Source organism: Ambystoma mexicanum, chromosome 14 (genome assembly GCF_040938575.1).
Source record: "Ambystoma mexicanum isolate Mex_15411 chromosome 14, UKY_AmexF1_1, whole genome shotgun sequence".
Lineage (NCBI taxonomy): Eukaryota > Metazoa > Chordata > Amphibia > Caudata > Ambystomatidae > Ambystoma > Ambystoma mexicanum.
In genome coordinates, this window is record NC_090940.1 from 206,135,598 (window position 1) to 206,155,241 (window position 19,644).

The 19,644-nt window shown below is 46.2% G+C and overlaps 1 protein-coding gene across 2 annotated transcripts in view; it reads left to right on the top strand.

Moving 5' to 3' along the window:
• The window catches only part of HIF1A (hypoxia inducible factor 1 subunit alpha), a 650,717-nt gene that overhangs the window by 119,889 nt on the left and 511,184 nt on the right, over positions 1–19,644 (top strand). For both annotated transcript variants that reach the window (XM_069638929.1, XM_069638928.1), the window contains exon 5: positions 11,419–11,531. In XM_069638929.1, the coding sequence (XP_069495030.1) occupies positions 11,419–11,531 (113 nt within the window). The remainder of the gene's footprint in view (positions 1–11,418; positions 11,532–19,644) is intronic.

Consider the following 19,644-nt stretch of genomic DNA (forward strand, 5'->3'; position numbering starts at 1 on the left):
TTACTGGACACGGCTGCCAAACTACAAGCACCCATAAATTGGAACAGCTGGTCAACAATAGCTCGGCTACTGTAGGCCTCTTAGTATCCTCTCAAATCGATCTCACAAAAAATACATCTGAATCGACGCAAACATCTGGTGTAGCAAATCGACTAAAAGCTGTTGAACTGCAAAAAGCAAAGCTCACAGGTGCAAAAGGGTATACCGTCACCGAAAGTCATCCTAGAGACCTCACTAACGGATGTGTGGTTTTGGAATTAGCTGATATACTGCAGCTTTCGCCCTCTCGCCATCAAACCCGGGCTGTATTAACTGAGAACAGCTGCAATGAGTCAGCCAACAAGGATTATTGGATCTTTGAGAAAAGAAACCCTAAGATCGCTGACCCAAAGCCCAAATCTAAAATCCGCTCAACAGAGGACTCTACTACCCTAGTTCCGGGCTCTAAAGTAGTGGACTTAATGACCAACCAAAACGACAATTCTCCAAAAATGGTCAAGGACTCTTCGGTTGGTAATTGAACGCCGTCTCCCACTTGGAGCGGTCTGTGATAATGATGACTTAAGTTCCGTTCAGACATGCAAATGAAACATCAGCGACCCTCACGGATCTGTTAAATCTCTCGCAACACCTAACTACGGAGGCAGATGAAGACGACCTGGGTGCCCTTGACCTAGACCTAGGTAATCGGGTCACTCAAGAAAACCTGAAACGAGTACTAAGGACAGTGGAATTTACAGGCACATCCCATTTCATTTACTTCTTAACATTATCTGAAGAAAGGAAGAGTTCTTTAAAAAAGCAGTGCCTGACGCCCTAAGCACCCACCAAGCCCAGCCAAAAACTACAGATATGCAACCCTGCAGGCCTAAAACACCCGTACGAGATTTAAGGGGGCTCTCAAGGGAACCGGCAAAATCTGCTAACCTGGATCTGACTCAGCGTAACAAAGACCTCCCCTCTACTAAAGCAGGCGAAGTAAGCGCTCAGAGATTATTCATTTAAAACAGATTCAAGAAATCTAAACGCCTCCAAATTTCAGCATGGAACCTCTCGATATATTCACAAGGTCGGACCTCAGAACTGACCAGCAAGATAACAGATCATTCATGCTCGAATCCATATTGGACAAAAGTAAAAGCCTGATTCTGAACCGCAGAACAATCGTACAGATCTTCCACAGTATTCCAAATTTGCATTAAATAGTGTCTGAAGACATTAAAATCGTGGAATTTGGCATAAAACACCGAACCGATTGTATTTTTCTTCCTATACCATCGAAAGAGGTTCGATCAATGCTGTTCAACGAGATAGAACACCTTTGAATTTTGGGATACGATCTAACCCTGGTTGAACAATTAAGTATCTTCAGCCATTCAAAGGGAACGTACAACAAATGGTGAGCCTGCCCAGTGTCAAAATTCTCGTATGGAGCCTGGGAATTTCAGCTTTAAAAAAAATGAGTTACCGACGACGACTGAAGTGCCGATTTATTTAGACCCACTGAACACAAGAAGAAAACCATCTGGCCCTCGACCAGCAATTACGATTACTGTGACTCAAGAAAACACGCCTCCTGATGGCCCAACATCAGGGCCTGTGGAAGAAAACGACACAAAGGAGCCAGTGGTTGAAGACTGGACATGGATTCAAGATGACCTTTGCAATAAGAAAACATAGCCACGCAACACGTCGCAATTGCCCTCTCAGTCAGCTTTTTCCAGACCCATTCCGAATTTGGATATCCTCCAACGTGCCCAACAAACCAAAGTGAAACCTTTGAGGTTGGCCTGCTGGAACACTAGAGGTTTCCATCATTTAACGGCTGTAAGTGAAGTAAACCTTGGCGATTACGATATACTCTTTTTACAAGAGACGTGGCTAATTAACCGGCCCCATTTAGACGGATATGAAGTCATCTCAGCCGACGCAGCCAAGGGTGAAATGGGTTGCCCTTATTCAGGACTCTTGATAGCCGTCAGAACTGGAGTGGGTTTGTCAATCATAAAAATCATCCATTCAGACCTTTTTTGCTTGGCGGCCATCATTGAATGGCCAACAAACCCTGAAGCCTGGAAATCTGCTATTAGTGACATGCTATTGGAACCCGTCAGCGATTTCAGATGTTAAATTAATTGATTTGGTTACTCTAACACTTGATAACACGGTGATAGACAACGGGATTGACTCCATTATAATTTGCGGTGACTTAAATATAGCGCTTGACCGTCCAACCCAAGGCACAAAGTCCCAAAGTACAAATAACCTGGCAGTCGCAAGACGCAAGAGGCCAAAAATGGTTAAGATTCATGAAAACCAGAGGCCTTCAACAAGTAAAAAAAAAAAAAAAAAGAGGGCCCCTCTCCAAACAAACATTCCTACATGGGAAAGAGACTCTCAATCTGCTGACTTGGATTACGTTTTTGTTACTTCTGAGCTTCTACAACTAGTTTCTTGTATCATTGTTAGAAGGACCATTAACAGCGATCATAACATCGTGGAACTAACGCTTCCTCAGATAAATACCGCCTACCATTCTATTTTGACGGCAGGAATTGAAACAAACAACGCAAGCAACAGATTGCGTTTGAAACCTGAAGACATACTTGTTCTTACTAAATCCTACTTTGAAACACGAAACCCAGGCAAAGAAGTTCAAACAATTATTGATTACAGGCCGGTGCTTCTTCATTCAATAGCAGAACCTCAAAGAACAGAAACGTCAACGTACGACGACATACATTTGACCCTGCTGTTCACGAGAAAAAAAGATCAATGAGGCGTATTAAACTGCAGGCCGCAAAATCAACTAATCCTGATTTGAAAATCAAAGATGCAAGTTCCATCAAAGCGTATAAATCTTGTATAATAAACCACAAAAATACACTACTGAAGCAAGAAGCTGAGCAAATGTTAAGAACTCTCAGTGGGAAAAAATCCAAAGAATTTTGGTCAGTAATTAAAAGCGCTGCAAAGACAAACCTTGAGGTAAAGTCAAACAGCGTGACAGAAAGGGCCTGGACAACCCACTTCTCTTCCCTCTTGACTGACCCAAACCACTATTGTGATCATGGAGAATCAATCGATTCGGGATCTTCTTGTGATTGTGATTACGAAGCATCGGATATAATGGAAAAAATAAAAAAAACTTGGCAGATCAAGGGCACCTGGCCCGGATGGCCTGACAAATGCAATTTTAAGAGAATACCCACATGAATGGTCTCTTTTCATCCAAGCCATTTTTCGTGACCTCTCGAAAGAAAGGATAATTCCACCTTCATGGAAGCTTGCGGTTATAGTCCCTAGCTACAAAAAAGGGGACAAGTCTGATCCAAAAAATTCAGACCTATAGCGTTGTTGGACGTGATAGGAAAAATCTTTGGAACCTTTCTCTTGGAAAAATTCTCGGCTTGGACGATAAACATCAACACGACCGACCCATCCCAGGCGGGATTTGTTTAAACTGTGGGTACCTCTGCTAACATTATGCTTCTAAGCATCTTGAAATATAATTCTCATTCAGGCAAAGATCATCTCTTTATGGCCTTTGTGGACCTTGTCCAAGCATTTGACATAGTTGATCGCCAACTCCTCTGGAAAAAACTGTAAGCCTTAAGATGCCCGGATGAACTAATGGGCCCCTTAAAAGCGCTCCACATGGACACCAAAATTCAAGTTCGGCTGAATCGTGCAGGGCTGTTATCATCTGAAATCCCTACACATCGTGGAGTTAAACAGGGTTGCCCTTTGGCTCCGGCTATATACAACTTCTTCTTTACCTCGGACATTCATTATTTTGAGCCTATGTTAAGATCTTTTCCACCCACAATTGGTGGGGTGAAAGTAACTCGCTTGGTTTATGCGGATGATCTTATATTAATAGATCAAACAAGAATGGGCTTGCAGCGACAGCTGGACAGCCTGTCTAGATATACCGCCCTGAACCACCTGGAAATAAACCAAGCAAAGACTAAGATAATGTGTTTTAATCAAGGGACTCAGAAGTTTGAGCCATTTAATTGGTACGTGGATTCTAACCCGATAGAAAAAGTTGAGACATTCAAATATCTGGGAACAATAACTAACAGTCTGGTAGAAACCCCGTTCCTAGAAGACCTTCAAACGAAAGCTAAACAACTGGCTAGCCAAGTAAAAATCATGGACACTAGATTTGGTCGATTTTCTCTGGCAGCTGCCATAATGTTTTACAAGGGGAAGATAATCCTGTCTTTTAACATATGGTACTGGTGGTATTCTGGGCATCCCTGTAGAGATCTGGGGACGCCTGGAATCAATCATCTGAAAAAAAACATGAAACCTTCCAGATTCAATCCAGATTGATGTTCTGCATCGAGAATTGTCACCATCATCGATTCAAGTAGCAGTGGATTGGAAAAGGCTATCCCCGTTTCGGAGAATAATCATACTGAATGGTCCGAAGGTGCTGGGCCTAATCAATAGAGAAACCATGAACAACCCGTTGACTCGTCTGTCCTACTGGGTTACACACCTTAAGACAACTTTGGCAGACCTATGTTGTTTTGAAGAAGATCTCATCTCTAATCCAACGCGCGTGAAGGAAAAGCTGTTCAGTGTAGATTGGATCCGAACTTTGGAGAAGGCAAACGCCTCCAGAATGGTTAAAGAAACACGACACCATGCGTTGAAGTTAAATAACTTGCAACCTTGCCTCCTCAAATTTCCAGACCGCCGTTACCGGGACACGTTCATGAGAGCTCGTCTCAACCTAATTCAAACCAATGAAATCCTGACCATAAGAGGACTGAACCTATCACTTGGCTGCCGGTTTTGTAAAATCGAGACGGAGAAAGAATCAATCCATCATGTGATTTTGAATTGCCCTGGTTTGATTGCAGAACGTCAGCAGTTTTTTTTTTTTTTTTTTTTTTTTTTGCCTTTTTCACTCCCTGCAACCATTGGATAATGACCAACGTTTGCTTGCGTTAAGTGGCTTTTCTACGCCATGGTTGATCGCAGTAGTCCGATTTATCCGGAAAGTCTACCCACTGATCACTGCCATTTTCCCTAAGTACACATAAACCAAGAAAGTCAGAAACATTCTAAGGATGGAAACGGTTTGAACATGATTAACTGTGATTTTTGTTTTTTTTGTAGTGGATGTGGAGTTTGCTTTATGTACGCAAGTCCTTTTGTAAAAATTGCAATGCAATAAAATTAAAAAAAAAAAATATATATATATATATATATATATATATATTCCTCAAACATTTCTCCTTATTCGATTCAACCCCCTAACTCTGTTCAATTTTTGCTGACTAGTTGCATAGTTCACCTCCAAAGCCTACAGGTCCCAAGCTCCCGCTCAAGTCTTTTGCACTTGACTCCGGGCTGCTGCACTTGAGCGCGGCAACCTCCCTGCACTTAACCCTGCTGGACCTGACTTTGTTTTTCCCCACCCCCGCCCACCGTCTATGCACCGCTGTCTGTACGTATGCATGACCTAAATGTGCTTGACCAGTTAGCTTGTCTGTCCTGTGTCGTTCCCCCCCTCCAGCTCCCCAGCTTGTTATGAACTGTACCACTTTTTGCACTTGCACTAGGAGAAATGTCCTCAGGCCTAGTATGCTAGTTTTCTGTTTAGATCATTCAGAAACTTCAAAGCATAAGAATGATTACTGTATTCCCTTGTTCCCTTCCTGCCTTGAAGCGATTTGAAGCACTTCACCTGTGTATAAGCGCTATATAAATAAACAATAAATGAATTAATAAACTGGGCTGGCTTCCTATCAAATCTAGATTAGAATTTAATTTCCTTTGTGTACATTATAATGCATTTATGCATTGGCCACAGGCTACTTGTGCTTTTTGGTTTCTTCATATCAACCTTAAGTTCTTCATTCTGCTTCTTAATTTCTTCTTTCTGCTCCTCACCCTCCTTGTGCACCCTCTCGGTTCCGTCCTTTTAAATTATTAGCCCTTCGATTATGGAACTCTAATTTTGTTTAAGAAACGCCTTAAAACGTATCTTGTACTATCTGCTTTTCCTAATGCCTCTTTTACTTGACTTTTTGGCTGCACCATGATTTTTTATATACTGATCATGTTTTGTTTACTCATGTTTCTACATTTTCTTTGAATCGTTTTTTAAATAGGTACAGTACTTTGTATAAAGGTGCTATATAAATTTTTTAATAAATAAACCTGCCTGTGACTGTTTAATTCTAAAGTGGCAATTAAACCATGTTGGTTTTACCAAAATGAATGGCTAATAGTGATGTTGCGTGCCATTATTGTGGAGCAAAAGGGATTCCTAGGCAGACTGGTAGGTACACACCCCTTCTTTGGAGCTACCATGCCAGATAATTGCTTGAGCAATTGTTCCCCCACATCCTCGGACGCATTATAAAATATAGATTTCTAAAAAGGTAAAAATGTTAGACCCATATCATGCATTACATAGAGGGAATGATGGGTTAAAATAATTAGAAGCCAAGATCAGAGGGCCGCCAACATCATATACAACTGATGCACTAAACTGGACCAGGATGGTCCCAGGTCACACCTAGAGAATAAGTAAACAAAGTAATCAAATTGGGTTGCAGTAACACCCTTCTGTTTTCCAGTATTAGTGAATTGCAGTGATCGATTATATTAAAGTTAATAATATCACTGGAGAAATCTAAAATTCTAGACTTTGATAGAGAACTTCAGGAACCCATGGTAGGTATATGCTTTTAATTAATTTGGAGTAGTTTAACCGTTAATCCTCATAGGAAATAATTGGACCACGTCCATAGGCAATCCGTGGGTATTGGGCAAGGTAAGTACCAGATCCAAACTATCGCTGCTGCTAAAGAAGCAGCCAACACCAGACTGGACCCAGAGCCAAAAAAACTCCAGCTGCAAGTTTGAGACCCAGCCATCTGAGAAGAATGGAGGCACAGCAAGGATGACATCCATGCAAGTTGGTCATACTTGGTAGGTAGAGTATTGAAACGCCATGCTACTCGTTGTCAAGGGGACCCTTGATAACTATTCCAGCAAATATATCCAGACCCCAGAACGCAGGGACGGGTTTTCTCAGTTCCACACAATATGGATTATGCTCAGGAATTGAATGAAAACCCTGTAAGCATAGGGCTTTCTTTACACATCTTGGCAGAAGATCCGGTCCCCAAGCAATTGAACCATCAATGAGCGATGCAGACAGATGAAGAGGAATAATCTGTGTACGACCTAACAACCCGAAAGCAGCAGCAGCAGCGATGGAGAGGGCACCAGGAAGACTGAGAAACCTGGCCAACGGTTATTGTGTCAACTCAAGAGGTGTCACCCAGTCAGCAAATAAAGTTCCTATGATGGGACCAATGATGGCAGTGACACAGGACAGCCCAAGCCGGAGTTGTTAGAGGGATTTATCATTTTTATGCTTCATCCCCTCGTTTAGTGAGACACTCAGCACTTTTTTTCAGGTCTTCTGGACCTATTTCTTTCAATCCTGAATGGGTGGAGCCTTTTTCCACTCATTCCTTCTTGTGGGCTCTGGCTTTTGGAACTCTATTCTTTGTATCCTACCTGTACCATGGAGTCTGTCTGCTCCATAGCTCTTAAAGGCATCTCTGTTTTTACTACTGCAGCACACAGCTCCTTGTGGGCAGTGTTGTTGGAAACCCTTAGGGTCCTCTTTCAAGATTATTTTTTATGTATCCTTAAGTGGCTACAGTTCTTAAGGATGGAGAGATACTTGGTATCTCTCCCAAAATTCAATAGTTTGAGAGATTGGCACACACCACCTTCCGTGGAGTGCCAACGGGATACAGAGTAACCCCCTTCTCTCTACTCCTGTGACTTTTTAGTCACATAGACAATCTCCTAGTTATGGCTGATGGCAGTGGATGTGTTTTTACCAACGATGGTCATTTTTATAGCGCAGGTAGTGTACAATAGGGACACCCAAGTAACAACTTTGGTTGTCCCTTCTTTTTTTCACCATTACTAGCTTGGTTGTTCTTTTGTCAGCCCTTCTACCCTTCTGGGAGGGGGTGGTCAGTATGTGTGTTTTGCCTTTGTCGGGAACCCTTGGGTATCCCCGCCTAGGCTCCAGAGTGTCTGGGCAGGCAGGAAGTGGGGGAGGAGTCGTCCGCCTCCCTGTCCTTTGTCTGCCAGAGTGCCTAAATAGGACCAGGTCCCACATGGGGTCTGGCTGTCCTGATTGGACAGCCAAATGCCCCTTTCTGTAAAATGCTGAGAGAGATTGCAGAGGAGTGTGTGCTGGAACTGTATAAAAGGTGACTCTTCTGGTTTGAAAAGCAAGTCGACCACTGGAAACTGAAGTAACCGAAGAAGACGACCAGAGACACGTGCAGACCCTTTACAACTCTGTGAAGCGACCACTGCTGTCCTGACCCTGTTTTCTATGCGACGAAGGAGCTCCTAAGAGGACTCCTTCTCGTTTGGCTGGTGGGAACAACCAGTCCCAAGACAAACTTTGAAACAAGCCATCTCCCGAGGCCCTAGGATCTTCCAGAGCTGCGGAACCCCAATACCAGGAGACCTGCTGCCCATTTCGAGTGCATTGTTGTGAAAGGCTGAATCCATCCAATTCTTTGCTGAACCAGCAAGGACCCTCCCGAGATCCGATCCAACTCGCATAGGACTGAGGAAGCGAAAAAGATTGACCAGACAAATCAATATGTGTCCTTTGTTAGTGCTGCAGAAAAGGCGACAAAACCACAGAGCGAACCAAGAGGTTACTGAAAGTCGTGCCACAGGTCTTGTCTCGAGACTGCTGCTGAGAGAGCCTGTCCATTGTCCTGCCGTCAGTCATCAGACCAAGGAATCCGGAGGTCGGGTCCAGAGCTGCAGCATCGCAGAGCATCCAGCACAAGCATTTTCTTCAAACCCAAGGTAATGTGGGGGAGAATGGTATTGCTTACCGGATTCCAAGAAGTCATTCCAGAGTGTTGGAGTGCACCCATAGGTGTCCAGGGTCACCCCTCTTACCTCTGAACAAGCCACTGCTTGTGTCCCTTGTTCGAGTCCTTTTACAGGTCTCCCTTGTTAGTTGTTAACTTTCTGCTTCCATAACACTAGAGACTGGAAGAAATCCTCTCGAACTCTTCGTATTCGGCTGCTTGTCAAGACTTTGAGCCCTCTCTGAACTGCCTTTAGCTAGGGTTGCGTTTTTGGACAAAAGACTTATTATGCAAAGAAACCCTCTCTAGAAACTCAAACCAGCTTAATTTTACACTAACCACTTTCCTCCCCTAAGTGACTTTATTATATGTGTTTGTAAAGTAAATGTATTACCGTATGAGCTGTTAAAAACCACAGGTGTGTGTAATAACCGATAATACGATAACCTTGTCTTTTCCCTTTCTAACGTTGCTACAAATGTAACCGTGAACAAACACAAAAGTGAATGTGTCCTTTGAAGTGTATTCTCAAGTATTCGAAGTGTTCTAGTGTAAACCTCTAAAGTATTTAAAGTGATTCTGGTGTATATATAATTTTATACGAATTATAGGTGGAAGAGCTTCTTTGGTGTGCATGTCTAACTAAGGTTCAGCATACTTACCTACGCCTCACATCTTCCTCTTAAGAGGAGCCTGACTGCTCTGCCACTCTACCAAGGTGTCTTGAGTTAGTACAGACTGATACTAAGAGTTGGAGATCTACAATCCACTGGCATAGCTTACTAAAGTCTTAATATCAGTAGGACTTTAGGAAAACTCCCCTGAGTGGAGGTGGAGTAGGGGTGTCCTACTGCTCATCGAGGCCAGCGAGGAGACTCCACTCCTCCTAGGCTTTTGCTTCGGGTGGATTTTTCAGGGAGGCAGCACAGCAGTGGCCAAGTAAAGGTCCCAAAATTGGATATGCAGACAAATCAACAAGGAGGACTGGGGAGAGAAGGGGAGAGAAGCGGGGAAAGAGCGCAGTATGGGTTTCCAACAGCCCTGGAAGACACCAGGTGCAAGGACGCAAGAGCTGGGTCCAGCCAATGGTTTTATCTAATTCCATTGCCCGTTTTTATTTGTGGAGTTTTTTTGCCGCTGATTGTTTGCTGCAAAAACACATTTTAATTTTTTTTATTTATTTTTTGTTTATTCTGTTTAATTATTTGGGCGATTAACCCCCCTGCCACCCTCCACAACGCCCCTCCTTTCCAGCTATTTTCAACCTATTCCCCACACCCCCTACCACATTTATCCTTTTACCCACTCCCCCCATATTTTTCTATGAGCTTTTGGGGCAAAATAATCAGCAGAAAAAATGGCCAATGAATGAACATTGTACCCAGTCAGTATGGCCAAACCAGGTCCTCTGTAACAGTCAAAGTCCTCTGTAAATTCAGTTAAGAATCTCAGGAATGCACCGGGCCTCTCACTGATGACTCAGGGGCTGACTTAGGCCAGCCCTCCAGTCACACGCAAGGGAGGCACAAAAAGGTTTTGGTAGCAAGCCAGTCAGACTGGGCCTAAAACCACCACACTCAGGGGTCCGCTCACATTGGGTGGTATTTGGGCTGATTGGGGCAGAAAACCAGGCTAACCCAGTTTAAACTATTTTGAGGCTGAGCCTACATTGGCACAATGGGCACTTTAGGGCTACCTCATGGTCCACATAGAGATGTCCCAAAACCAAAACAGCAGTAGTAGGGCTTAAGCATGTTAGTACCCCTTTGGCTGACATTTTGGTTTATTGAGCCACAAATGCTGCAAAATGGCCAGAACTGAATTACAAGTATCACCAGCCTTCTCCACAACACACTTACAAGGTGATGTGATCCCACTGGGACCAACATGGAGCGCCTAAAATGCAGCCAAACCCTGCATGCTTGAGCAGCACACCACAACAAGAGTTACAGTGGCAGGGGGGGCTTCTGCTGAAGACCATCTGGCCACAAAAGTAAACTAACCTAGGGAAGCCCCTAACTAGTTTAGAGGTTTGAGTCATGAGATTCTCCAAAATGGAATTCCGTAACCATTGTCTTGACTCTGTTAACAATAAATATACTCGTCTGTCTGGATTTTTAGAGTGACTCTGAAAAATGTAAATTTTGGTCTGAGTTATGAGTATGTTGCAGAAATTCATTTTTGTTTAAATATGGTTAAACACTTATTTTAACTGGTCAATTAGTCTTAATATATTTTCAATGACCCGGGAGAATAGCTCAGCGGCAGCGTGTGCGTCTTGGAAGCAAGACGACACGAAGCAACACAGGTTCGATCCCCGGGTCCGCGCTTAGAAACCTCTGGGTGTTTAAGCGCGTTATAAATACGTAACTAAGACAAAAAAAAACAATTACGCAACTAAGAAGAAAAAAACAAACAATTCCTGTCACAGCGCCTCGATGCCCACGGGCTGTGTGAGCGCTTTATAAATGTAAAAATAAAAAATGTTTGTTCATTACAATTGATTTTTCCTTTTTTCCAGGCAATTCAAAAAAGTCAAAAGAACAAATCACAGAAAGAAGCTTTTTCCTCAGAATGAAATGCACTTTGACTAGCAGAGGACGAACCGTGAACATCAAGTCTGCTACGTGGAAGGTAATCTCTCGGGCTGTTTTGGTGCAAGGAAAAAAAGACTGATGAGTTTACTCCTGCGTCCCGTCCCCTTTCCTCCATACTTATGGGACATTCCTCCGTCCTGTGGGACGGGACCGGAGCACTTTGTAAAAAGCATCCATAAATGTTGCAATTTATTTTAGTCCTTCCTCTCTTTCTGCGTGGGGCCCATCAGTTCTTTTCTCCGCTCGTTCGGGACTGGACGCACTTGCATCTGCGGGCATCTTCTTCCCTTTTTTTCTCTCTGGCTCTCGCTAGGGATCGTGTACTAGTCTGTCTATGTCGTTTAAACTAGACTTTCCAGATTGTTCATCGTGTCACCGACGCTTCGCGAGGGCTGGTCCCCATCCTCTTTGTCTTGAGTGTTTGGGTCCAGACCACCGTTGGGTCTCCTGTTTTTACTGTGATTCCCTGCCAGTCCGGGCACATCAACGTCGGTTGGAGCGGTGGGAGGAGGTTTTTCGACGTACTCCTCCTTTGCATTTTCAAGCTTTTATCGATGAAAAGAAGAAACGCCCGGTAAGTTTGTTACTTTTTAGAGCACCCCGGCCGGGAGATACCTTTCCGGGCTCTTCTCGAGCCGGGAGGAGCGTTAGCCGCTCTGTCACCGGGGATTTGCCCGAGGCGCCTTCTGAGCCTAATAATTGTACCAGAATTTTCTCAGAGGGTCTCTGTAAGGGGCCTGTGGATACCAGAGTACACTCCGAGGCCCCTCCTGTGGGGGCTGCTTGTAGACCCAGTTCTACTGAGTCGTGGGGTACCGGAGCTCACTCTCTTTATCAGCTTCCCTCAAAAGTACTGGGGTGCGCCCCGAGGCCTTGGTTGGGCTTGGTGTTACCGAATGGATGTTGGAGGCCCGCGTTAGTAAGGCTGTTACCGGACCTGGGTCCGAGGTCCCTCGTACAGAGACTAAAGTTACCAACTTATCTGAGAGGCCTGGCAAGGCCTTATCAGTGAAGGTTATTTCTCACCGTTCCCGCTCTTGTGGGGACGCCAGAACTGTTGAGGGTGCAAAGAGTGAAGTTCTTCCTTTACCGGCAGTGCCGACGTCTTTCCTGAGAAGGCTAATTTGGCGATTGGTATGTCGCAGAAACATTCCAGGTCTCGTAGTACCTGCTCGGCCGAGGTTCCTTACGTAAAGGCTAAAGTTAAGACCCCTGATCCATCGGCGGGGACCCCTGCCTCACTTCCTCACGTGCCGCAGTTCCCCTCGGGCGATGGCAAAATGGCGGGCGTTCCCGCCACGACCACGGTGGCCATTTTGGGCGCTTCCCCCTACAACTACGCCATCGGCCTCCGGTGTAGGGCTTGGTTCTGTGGGTGAACATAAAATTCCTTGTGCGCATCCGTTTCGCCCAGTTTACGACTGGAACGCTCGGATGCCCCTTCCGCACAATGTCTCGTTGCCTGTGGGGTCGGCACCTTTGATTTTTGTGGACACATCGGGTGATGGGCCTGTGTGGCAACACTCCCCTTTGCGTCCCTGGAATTATCCTCCTCATGAGGCCTCCTCCGGTAGCTCCAAAACCGTCTCCGGAGGACGCTTTTTTTCAGCAAATTTCAGACGCTCATGCGTACCGACTCCATGATGGAGTATTTCAAGGGTCTTTTTAGGGAGATACCTCCGGTGGCTCAGCCGGCACCACCCTTGCCTACGGTGCCTTCCCCGACCCTTCCGCCATTGCCTCCATTGTCCCCTGTGGACAAGGCAGTGTCTGACACATTTCAGCAGGATCCTGACCTGTCGGATGATGCACAGGGCGATCAGGACAACGAAGACCAGCCCCACTCTATTAGAGCTTTTCATGACTGGATTCTGGACATGATGTGCCTTTTGGATGTTCCGGTGCCCAAGGCACCCGCTCCGCAGGAGGGTGTGCTTTCGGGGGCGTTCACCCTGTCTCCTTTGGAGCCTACTGGCCTGTTCTTGCAGAAGGATGTTTTGGCCGAGGTCCGTAGGGTCTGGGAAAAGCCACACTCTGGACTTTTCGTCAATAAGAAAATTGATGCGCGATACAGGCTGCATTCTTCGGAAGAGGTGGCCCTGTCGTCTTGTCCGCCCCCCCTCCTCCACAGTGGTGGCTGCGGCCACTTTACAGTCCAGGCCTGCAGCATCCTCTTCTACTACGGATACTCAGGTTCTGGGGAAGGAGGACAAGCTCCTTGACTCCCTTGAGAGGAAGATTTTCGCTAACTCGGCCTTGCAGCTCCGGCAGGCCAATGCAGAACTGGTGTTAGCGGTGGCGAATATTTGGATGTGGAAAAGTCTGTCGGGAGTTCATTCCGGTCGAGAAGCTGGAAGACTTTAAGGCGGGATTGTCTGATGCCAGGGTCTTGGACCACGACCTGCTGGAGGCCTCGGTTCATCACGTCGACACTTCGGATCGGGGCCTTATGCTGGGAGATGATACCTCCCGACAGGCGTGGTTGCATGCCACCAAATTCTCAAAGGAGGTGCAGGACAAGGTGTTGGACCTTCTTTTTGATGGTAAGGAGCTTTTCCATTCTAAGACGGATGGGGAGCTGACCAAAACGAAGGACAGCACCCAGACAGCTAAGTCCTTGTCCGTCCTGGTCAAAACTCCCTTTAAAACCCAGAGACTGTTGTCGCAAAGCTGACCCTCTTCTGGGTTTAGAGGGTTTCTAGACCGGAAATCTTGCAGAGTGGATACCCCTTCGGGTAATAACCGCCGGAGGCAGCAACGGAGTCGGTTTTTCTCCCGCTCCTCACCCTCCTCCTCAGGTTCAGATGGTAACACCACTGAAAAGCCTGCAAAATGAGGGTTCTCCGCGCTTGCACGAGACCCCGGTGGGAGGACGCATTGCGTCTCATTGGGAGGCGTGGCAGACCATCACCGAGGACAGGTGGTTCTTCGCTCGGCGGGCTTCCGCACCTTACCCTCTACCCCACCCTTCAACCCTCCTTTCCAGCAGTCTGGGTCGTCCCCCCTAAAAGCCGAGATTCAGAAACTTCTGGATCTCAGAGCTGTGGAATCCGTTCCCCTTGGAGAACGAGGGGAGGGTTCTACTCCCGGCTGTTTACAGTGCCCAAACCCAACCAGGCTGGCCTGCGCACCATCCTAGACCTTTCCCAGTTCAATCTTTTCCTACCCCAAGAGAAATTCAAGATGATCACGCCCGGCCAGACACTGTCCTCCTTGCAGATGGGCGATTGGCTTAGCGTGTTGGACCTTCAGGATTCGTACATGCATATTCTGTTTTGGAATCCACACAGGAGATATCTCTGCTTCTCTGTGGGAGAGGAGCACTTCCAGTTTCGAGTGCTTCCTTTTGACTTCAGCTCGGCGCCGCGTGTCTTCACGTAGATGATGTCGGTGATCGCAGCCTATCTTCGTCTGCAGGGTATCCATGTGTATCCGTATTTGGACGACTGGCTCTTGCGCAGCCCCTGCCCTTTGAAAGCCGACTGCAATCTTCAGTCTCTCCTCCAGCTCCTGTTCCACCTTGGGCTTTTGGTGAACTGGCAGAAATCTTCCATGACGGTCTCTTAGGACTTGATTTTCCTGGGTTTTCGCTGGAAAACAATCGACTGCAGAGTGTACCTGACCGGGGACAGAATGGCAGATGTGTTGGCCACGTATCAGATGTTTGCGCAGTCGGAGACCTCTTTCTCTTGCAGGTCTCAAAATGAGGCGGACTCGGATGGTTCTTTGGAGTTCTTGGCTTCAGGCTGTGGATCCGGACTCCAAGTTGATAACGATTCCGACTGTCATGAGAGCAGACCTGGACTGGTGGTCGTCTCTCAGCTAACTTGTCGGTAGGGGCGGGTTTTCAGGACCCAGCCCCGATGGTAACGTTCATGACAGACTCCTCCCTTCTGGGGTGGGGTGCGACGTTGGATCTTCTTCAGTTCTCGGATCTTTGGTCGCCTCAGGACAAGCTCCTCCACATAAATCATCTGGAGCTTCTGGCGATCTTCCTAGCGCTCAAGGCGTTCAGACCGATCATTGCCAACAAAGTGGTCTGTATCCGCACGAACAATGTGGTATCGATGTATTACATCAACAAGCAAGGGGGCACCAAGTATCCACCCCTCATGGACCTGTCCACCCAGATTTGAGAATGGGCGGTTCTTCATGGGGTCTGGCTACTTGTAGTACACATCCCGGGCCAGCTGAATGTCACGGCAGATGCCCTCAGTCGGCGGACGATGGTCAGCTATGAGTGGGAGCTGAAGGCAGAGGTCCTCTCATGGATTTTCCTCCACTGGGGCACCCCGGAAGTGGACCTCTTTGCTCAACGGCAAACAAGAAGCTTCCTCTGGGAGCCTCCTCTCTGGGGGATGCTCTCGAGATTCCATGGCACAACATGAGGGCTTATGCCTTCCCGCCTCTGCCTCTAGTTCACCGGACGATTTGCAAATTGAAGAACTCGGTGAACTGTTCACTTCTACTCAATGCCCCGTGGCACCCCTCCCCACAATCGCTCAGCTTGGCGGCATGGTGCCTGAGTTCAAGTCTTTAGAACATCTTAGCCTGTCTGCAAATAACATGCGTATTATTCAGGTAGCCAGAAAACCCTCGACTAGGTCCCAATATAGAAGCAAATGGCTCAGGTTCTGTCATTGGTGTTTGAACAAGCAGCTGGACCCAAGGGGGGCTACAATTGACACGGTACACTGTTTTGTATCCCACTTAGCAGAGTCGGGTGTTCACGTTCTGTCATGCAGAACTTATCTTTCGGCGGTTTCCGCTTACCTATCTACGGAACAATGCTCTTACTCTCTGTCTAACCGAGTGGTTAAGAGGCATTTTACAGGCTTGACGTGCCTTTATCTTCCGATTTGTAGTCTGCACCCGGCGTGGGATCTAAATGTGGTCCTGACGATGTCGTGCCATAAACCTTTCGAACCAATGGCCACGGTGGACCTCAAACACCTGTCGTGGAAGGCGTCTTTTTTGGTTGCTGTTACTTCAGCAAGGCGCGTGAGTGAGCTCCAGGCTTTGTCGGTGGAGCATCCCTTCTTGGTCTTTCACAAGGATAAGGTGGTCCTACGGACACATCCTGCTTTCCTGCCGAAGGTGGTCTCTGAGTTCCATCTGAATCTCCCTGCCGGTCGTTTTTACGAACCCCGTCTCAGAGGGTTCTGCATTGCCTGGATGTTAGAAGGGCTCTTAAATTCTATCTGGACATATCATCAGAGCTTAGGCGCGCTTCTCAACTGTTGGTGACCTTTGGTAATCCACAAGTTAAGCAGGCCTCTAAGGCAACTATCTCCCGATGGATTGCTGCCTGCATTATGGAGTCTTACACCGTCGAAACCTCCTAAAGGTATTCATGCACACCTGGTGCGGGGAAAGGCAGCCGTGGTTGCTTTTCAGAAATATGTCCCATGGGAGACCATCGCAAAGGCGGCTATTTGGGCTTTCCCATCTGCTTTTTGTAAGCATTACTGTTTAGACCTGAGCTCAAGATCTGATGCTCAGTTTGGTCAGGCTGTGCTGAAGAACCTTTTTCAGTAAGGTTTTTTTTTTCTATCCACCCATAGTTCCTTTAAGGAGTGCTTGGGAATCTCCCATAAGTATGGAGGAAAGGGGACGGGACGTAGAAGTATAACCAGGTTACTCACCGTAGTGACAACCTTATTCCTAGTCCATAGTCCACTTTCCTCCATACGCCCGCCCGCTGTCTCCTCTAATAAGGTTCTTCTGTTATTGCTAAGAGGTCTCTGACCTGGCAATAGAAAAGGACTGATGGGCGATGCGCAGGGTGGAGCGGAGATTGGCAGGGTTACGGCTGCGTGCCGGGCCCCAGGCACAAAGAGAGAAAGGACTAAAAATGTTTGCAACATTTTTGGATTCTTTTTACAAAGTGCTCCAGTCCTGTCCCACAGGACGGAGGAATGTCCCATAAGTATGGAGGAAAGGGGACTATGGACTAGGAGTAAGGTGGTCACTACAGTGAGTATCCTGGTTAATTGCCACCTCAAATGCTGAACCACTTGTAGGCTACCTTTTTTTTTAAACTAGCTCCAAATACACCTCTATATAACATACCATCATGTTCTAGGAATCACTTCAATTTAGTTACTAAAATCTTGTTAAGTGAGAGTCAAGCTGCATTACATGAGCACCAAAATAATTTACATTCATAGTACTATGTGGTATTTTACATAACACAATGCAGTCTGATTAGCTATGAAAGCAGGCTTGCCTCTTGGAAAACAAATCTGTATAGGTCATCCATTCAACCCATTTTACTGTAAGGAACACGTTATTTGGTAGGTAATTTAGGATGACACTTAGCACATCTGACAATGTTATTCTTAATTGACAGTAGTAGCTCAGTGAACCAAACCTGTTACTTTAGTATAGAAAATGACCATTGTTTGACCACTGCAATTTGTTAAGCCTCACCTTGGCGTGGTATTAGCATTTAGGGTGTCCAAGTCCCTTCCCTGAAATAGATACATAATGGCAAATCTGTAGTGCCCGAACCTTTTTCACAATAGGAAATTACATTCTTCAAGCCTGCTATGCATCTCTGAAGTTCAGCACCTGGTTCCTTTCAAACTAGACTTTGTCTCTTGTTAAGGTGGATTTCTAGAATTTGGCCAGGTGGACAGATTTTAGGAGGCCACCCTAGTTATAGTGAACAGGGGAACTCTAGGAGGTTAGCCAAAACCCAATCAAGGTATTTATTTTTTAATTTGTATAGCGCACACAAACTCTCGGGCAATAGGGCGCTGAAAGGAACCAGTTGCATGTGGCCCGGAGGCAAAATACATAGCATAGTAGAATCCGAGGCGATATCCCCCTCACGACCATTCACATCAGGTATGTCATACTGTTGGTGGATTCAGTGTTGAGCAGGTTAGCTAAATAGCCATGTTTTAAGGGCTTTGTGGGAAGGCCAATAATATTCCTCACCCTTCGTGCATGAGGGAGGGAGTTCCATTGTGTGGCAGCAACGACTGGGAAACTTGACCCACCTGCTTTGGAGCGCTTGAACCAATCTGTGGGGGTAGGGGGTTCTGGTGGAATGGGTTTTGGCAAATCTTTGCACTAGCTAGGGTGGGGCTGAATTGGAGCTGCATCTGTGAGTGATTGAAGGTATCTTGAATGAGATTTTCTCGGATGGGGAGCCAATGTACAGCTCTACGGGCACCCGATATGCGTTCTAACTTGAGAATGTTCATGGCAGCACGTAGGGCTTTTTTTTTTTTTTTTTTTTTTTTTTTTTTTTTAATGTTGTGGGCCGAGGTACCCGTGAAAAGTGCATTGCAGTAGTCGAGCCTAGCACCCACCACTGGACGGGCGATCATCAAGCATCTGTCAGTTCAGAGGAAGGGTCTGGCAGCATTTAGGAGTTTGGTTGAATAGGCCGCTGAGGTGGATATTGTGCCTAATTGGCAAGTTGGGGATAGTGTGGCTTCTAGGTATACTCTACCTCTGGTGAGACTGGGGTCATTGTGCCATCGATGTTAAAGGATGCGTATTTAGGGTCCAGTTTTTTTTAACACACCTGAGGGCCCAACGATGAGCAGTTCTGTTTTTTGATGGGTTGCCATCCATGCTTGGAGAGTGTCATATGTAGAGTTCAAAGTGGTAGCATCATTGGTGTAGATGCCAGAAAGGGGGTAGGAGGATTTGCGTGTCCTCCGCATAATTTGTATAAGCTATGCCAAGAAAGTCCAGGAGATCGAAGAGAGACTTTGTGAATATGTTGTAGAGGGTTGGTGAGACACATGACACTTGGGGTACCTCACAGTTCACAGTGGATGGTGCAGCAATAGCAGTGTCTGAGAATACTCCCATTACTCTTCCCTTAAAGAAAGAGGCGATCCAGGACACTGCTTCTGGGGAGAAGGCGGCTGTGGATGTGAGGTGGTGGCACAATATTTTGTGATCATCTAGGTCGAAGGCCGCTGACAGATTTAAGAGGAGCAGTAAGGCAGGTTTCCCCTAGTCTCTAATCTCGTCCATCTGGTTTTTCAAGTTGAGGATCGCTGACTCTGTGCCATGCCATGGGCGGAAGCCAGATTGGGGAGTTCCTAGTATATGGTTTGTTTCTGAATGATGAATTTAAAAATATGCTGCTCTAGCAAGTATTTTTATAGAAAAGGAACTGTAGT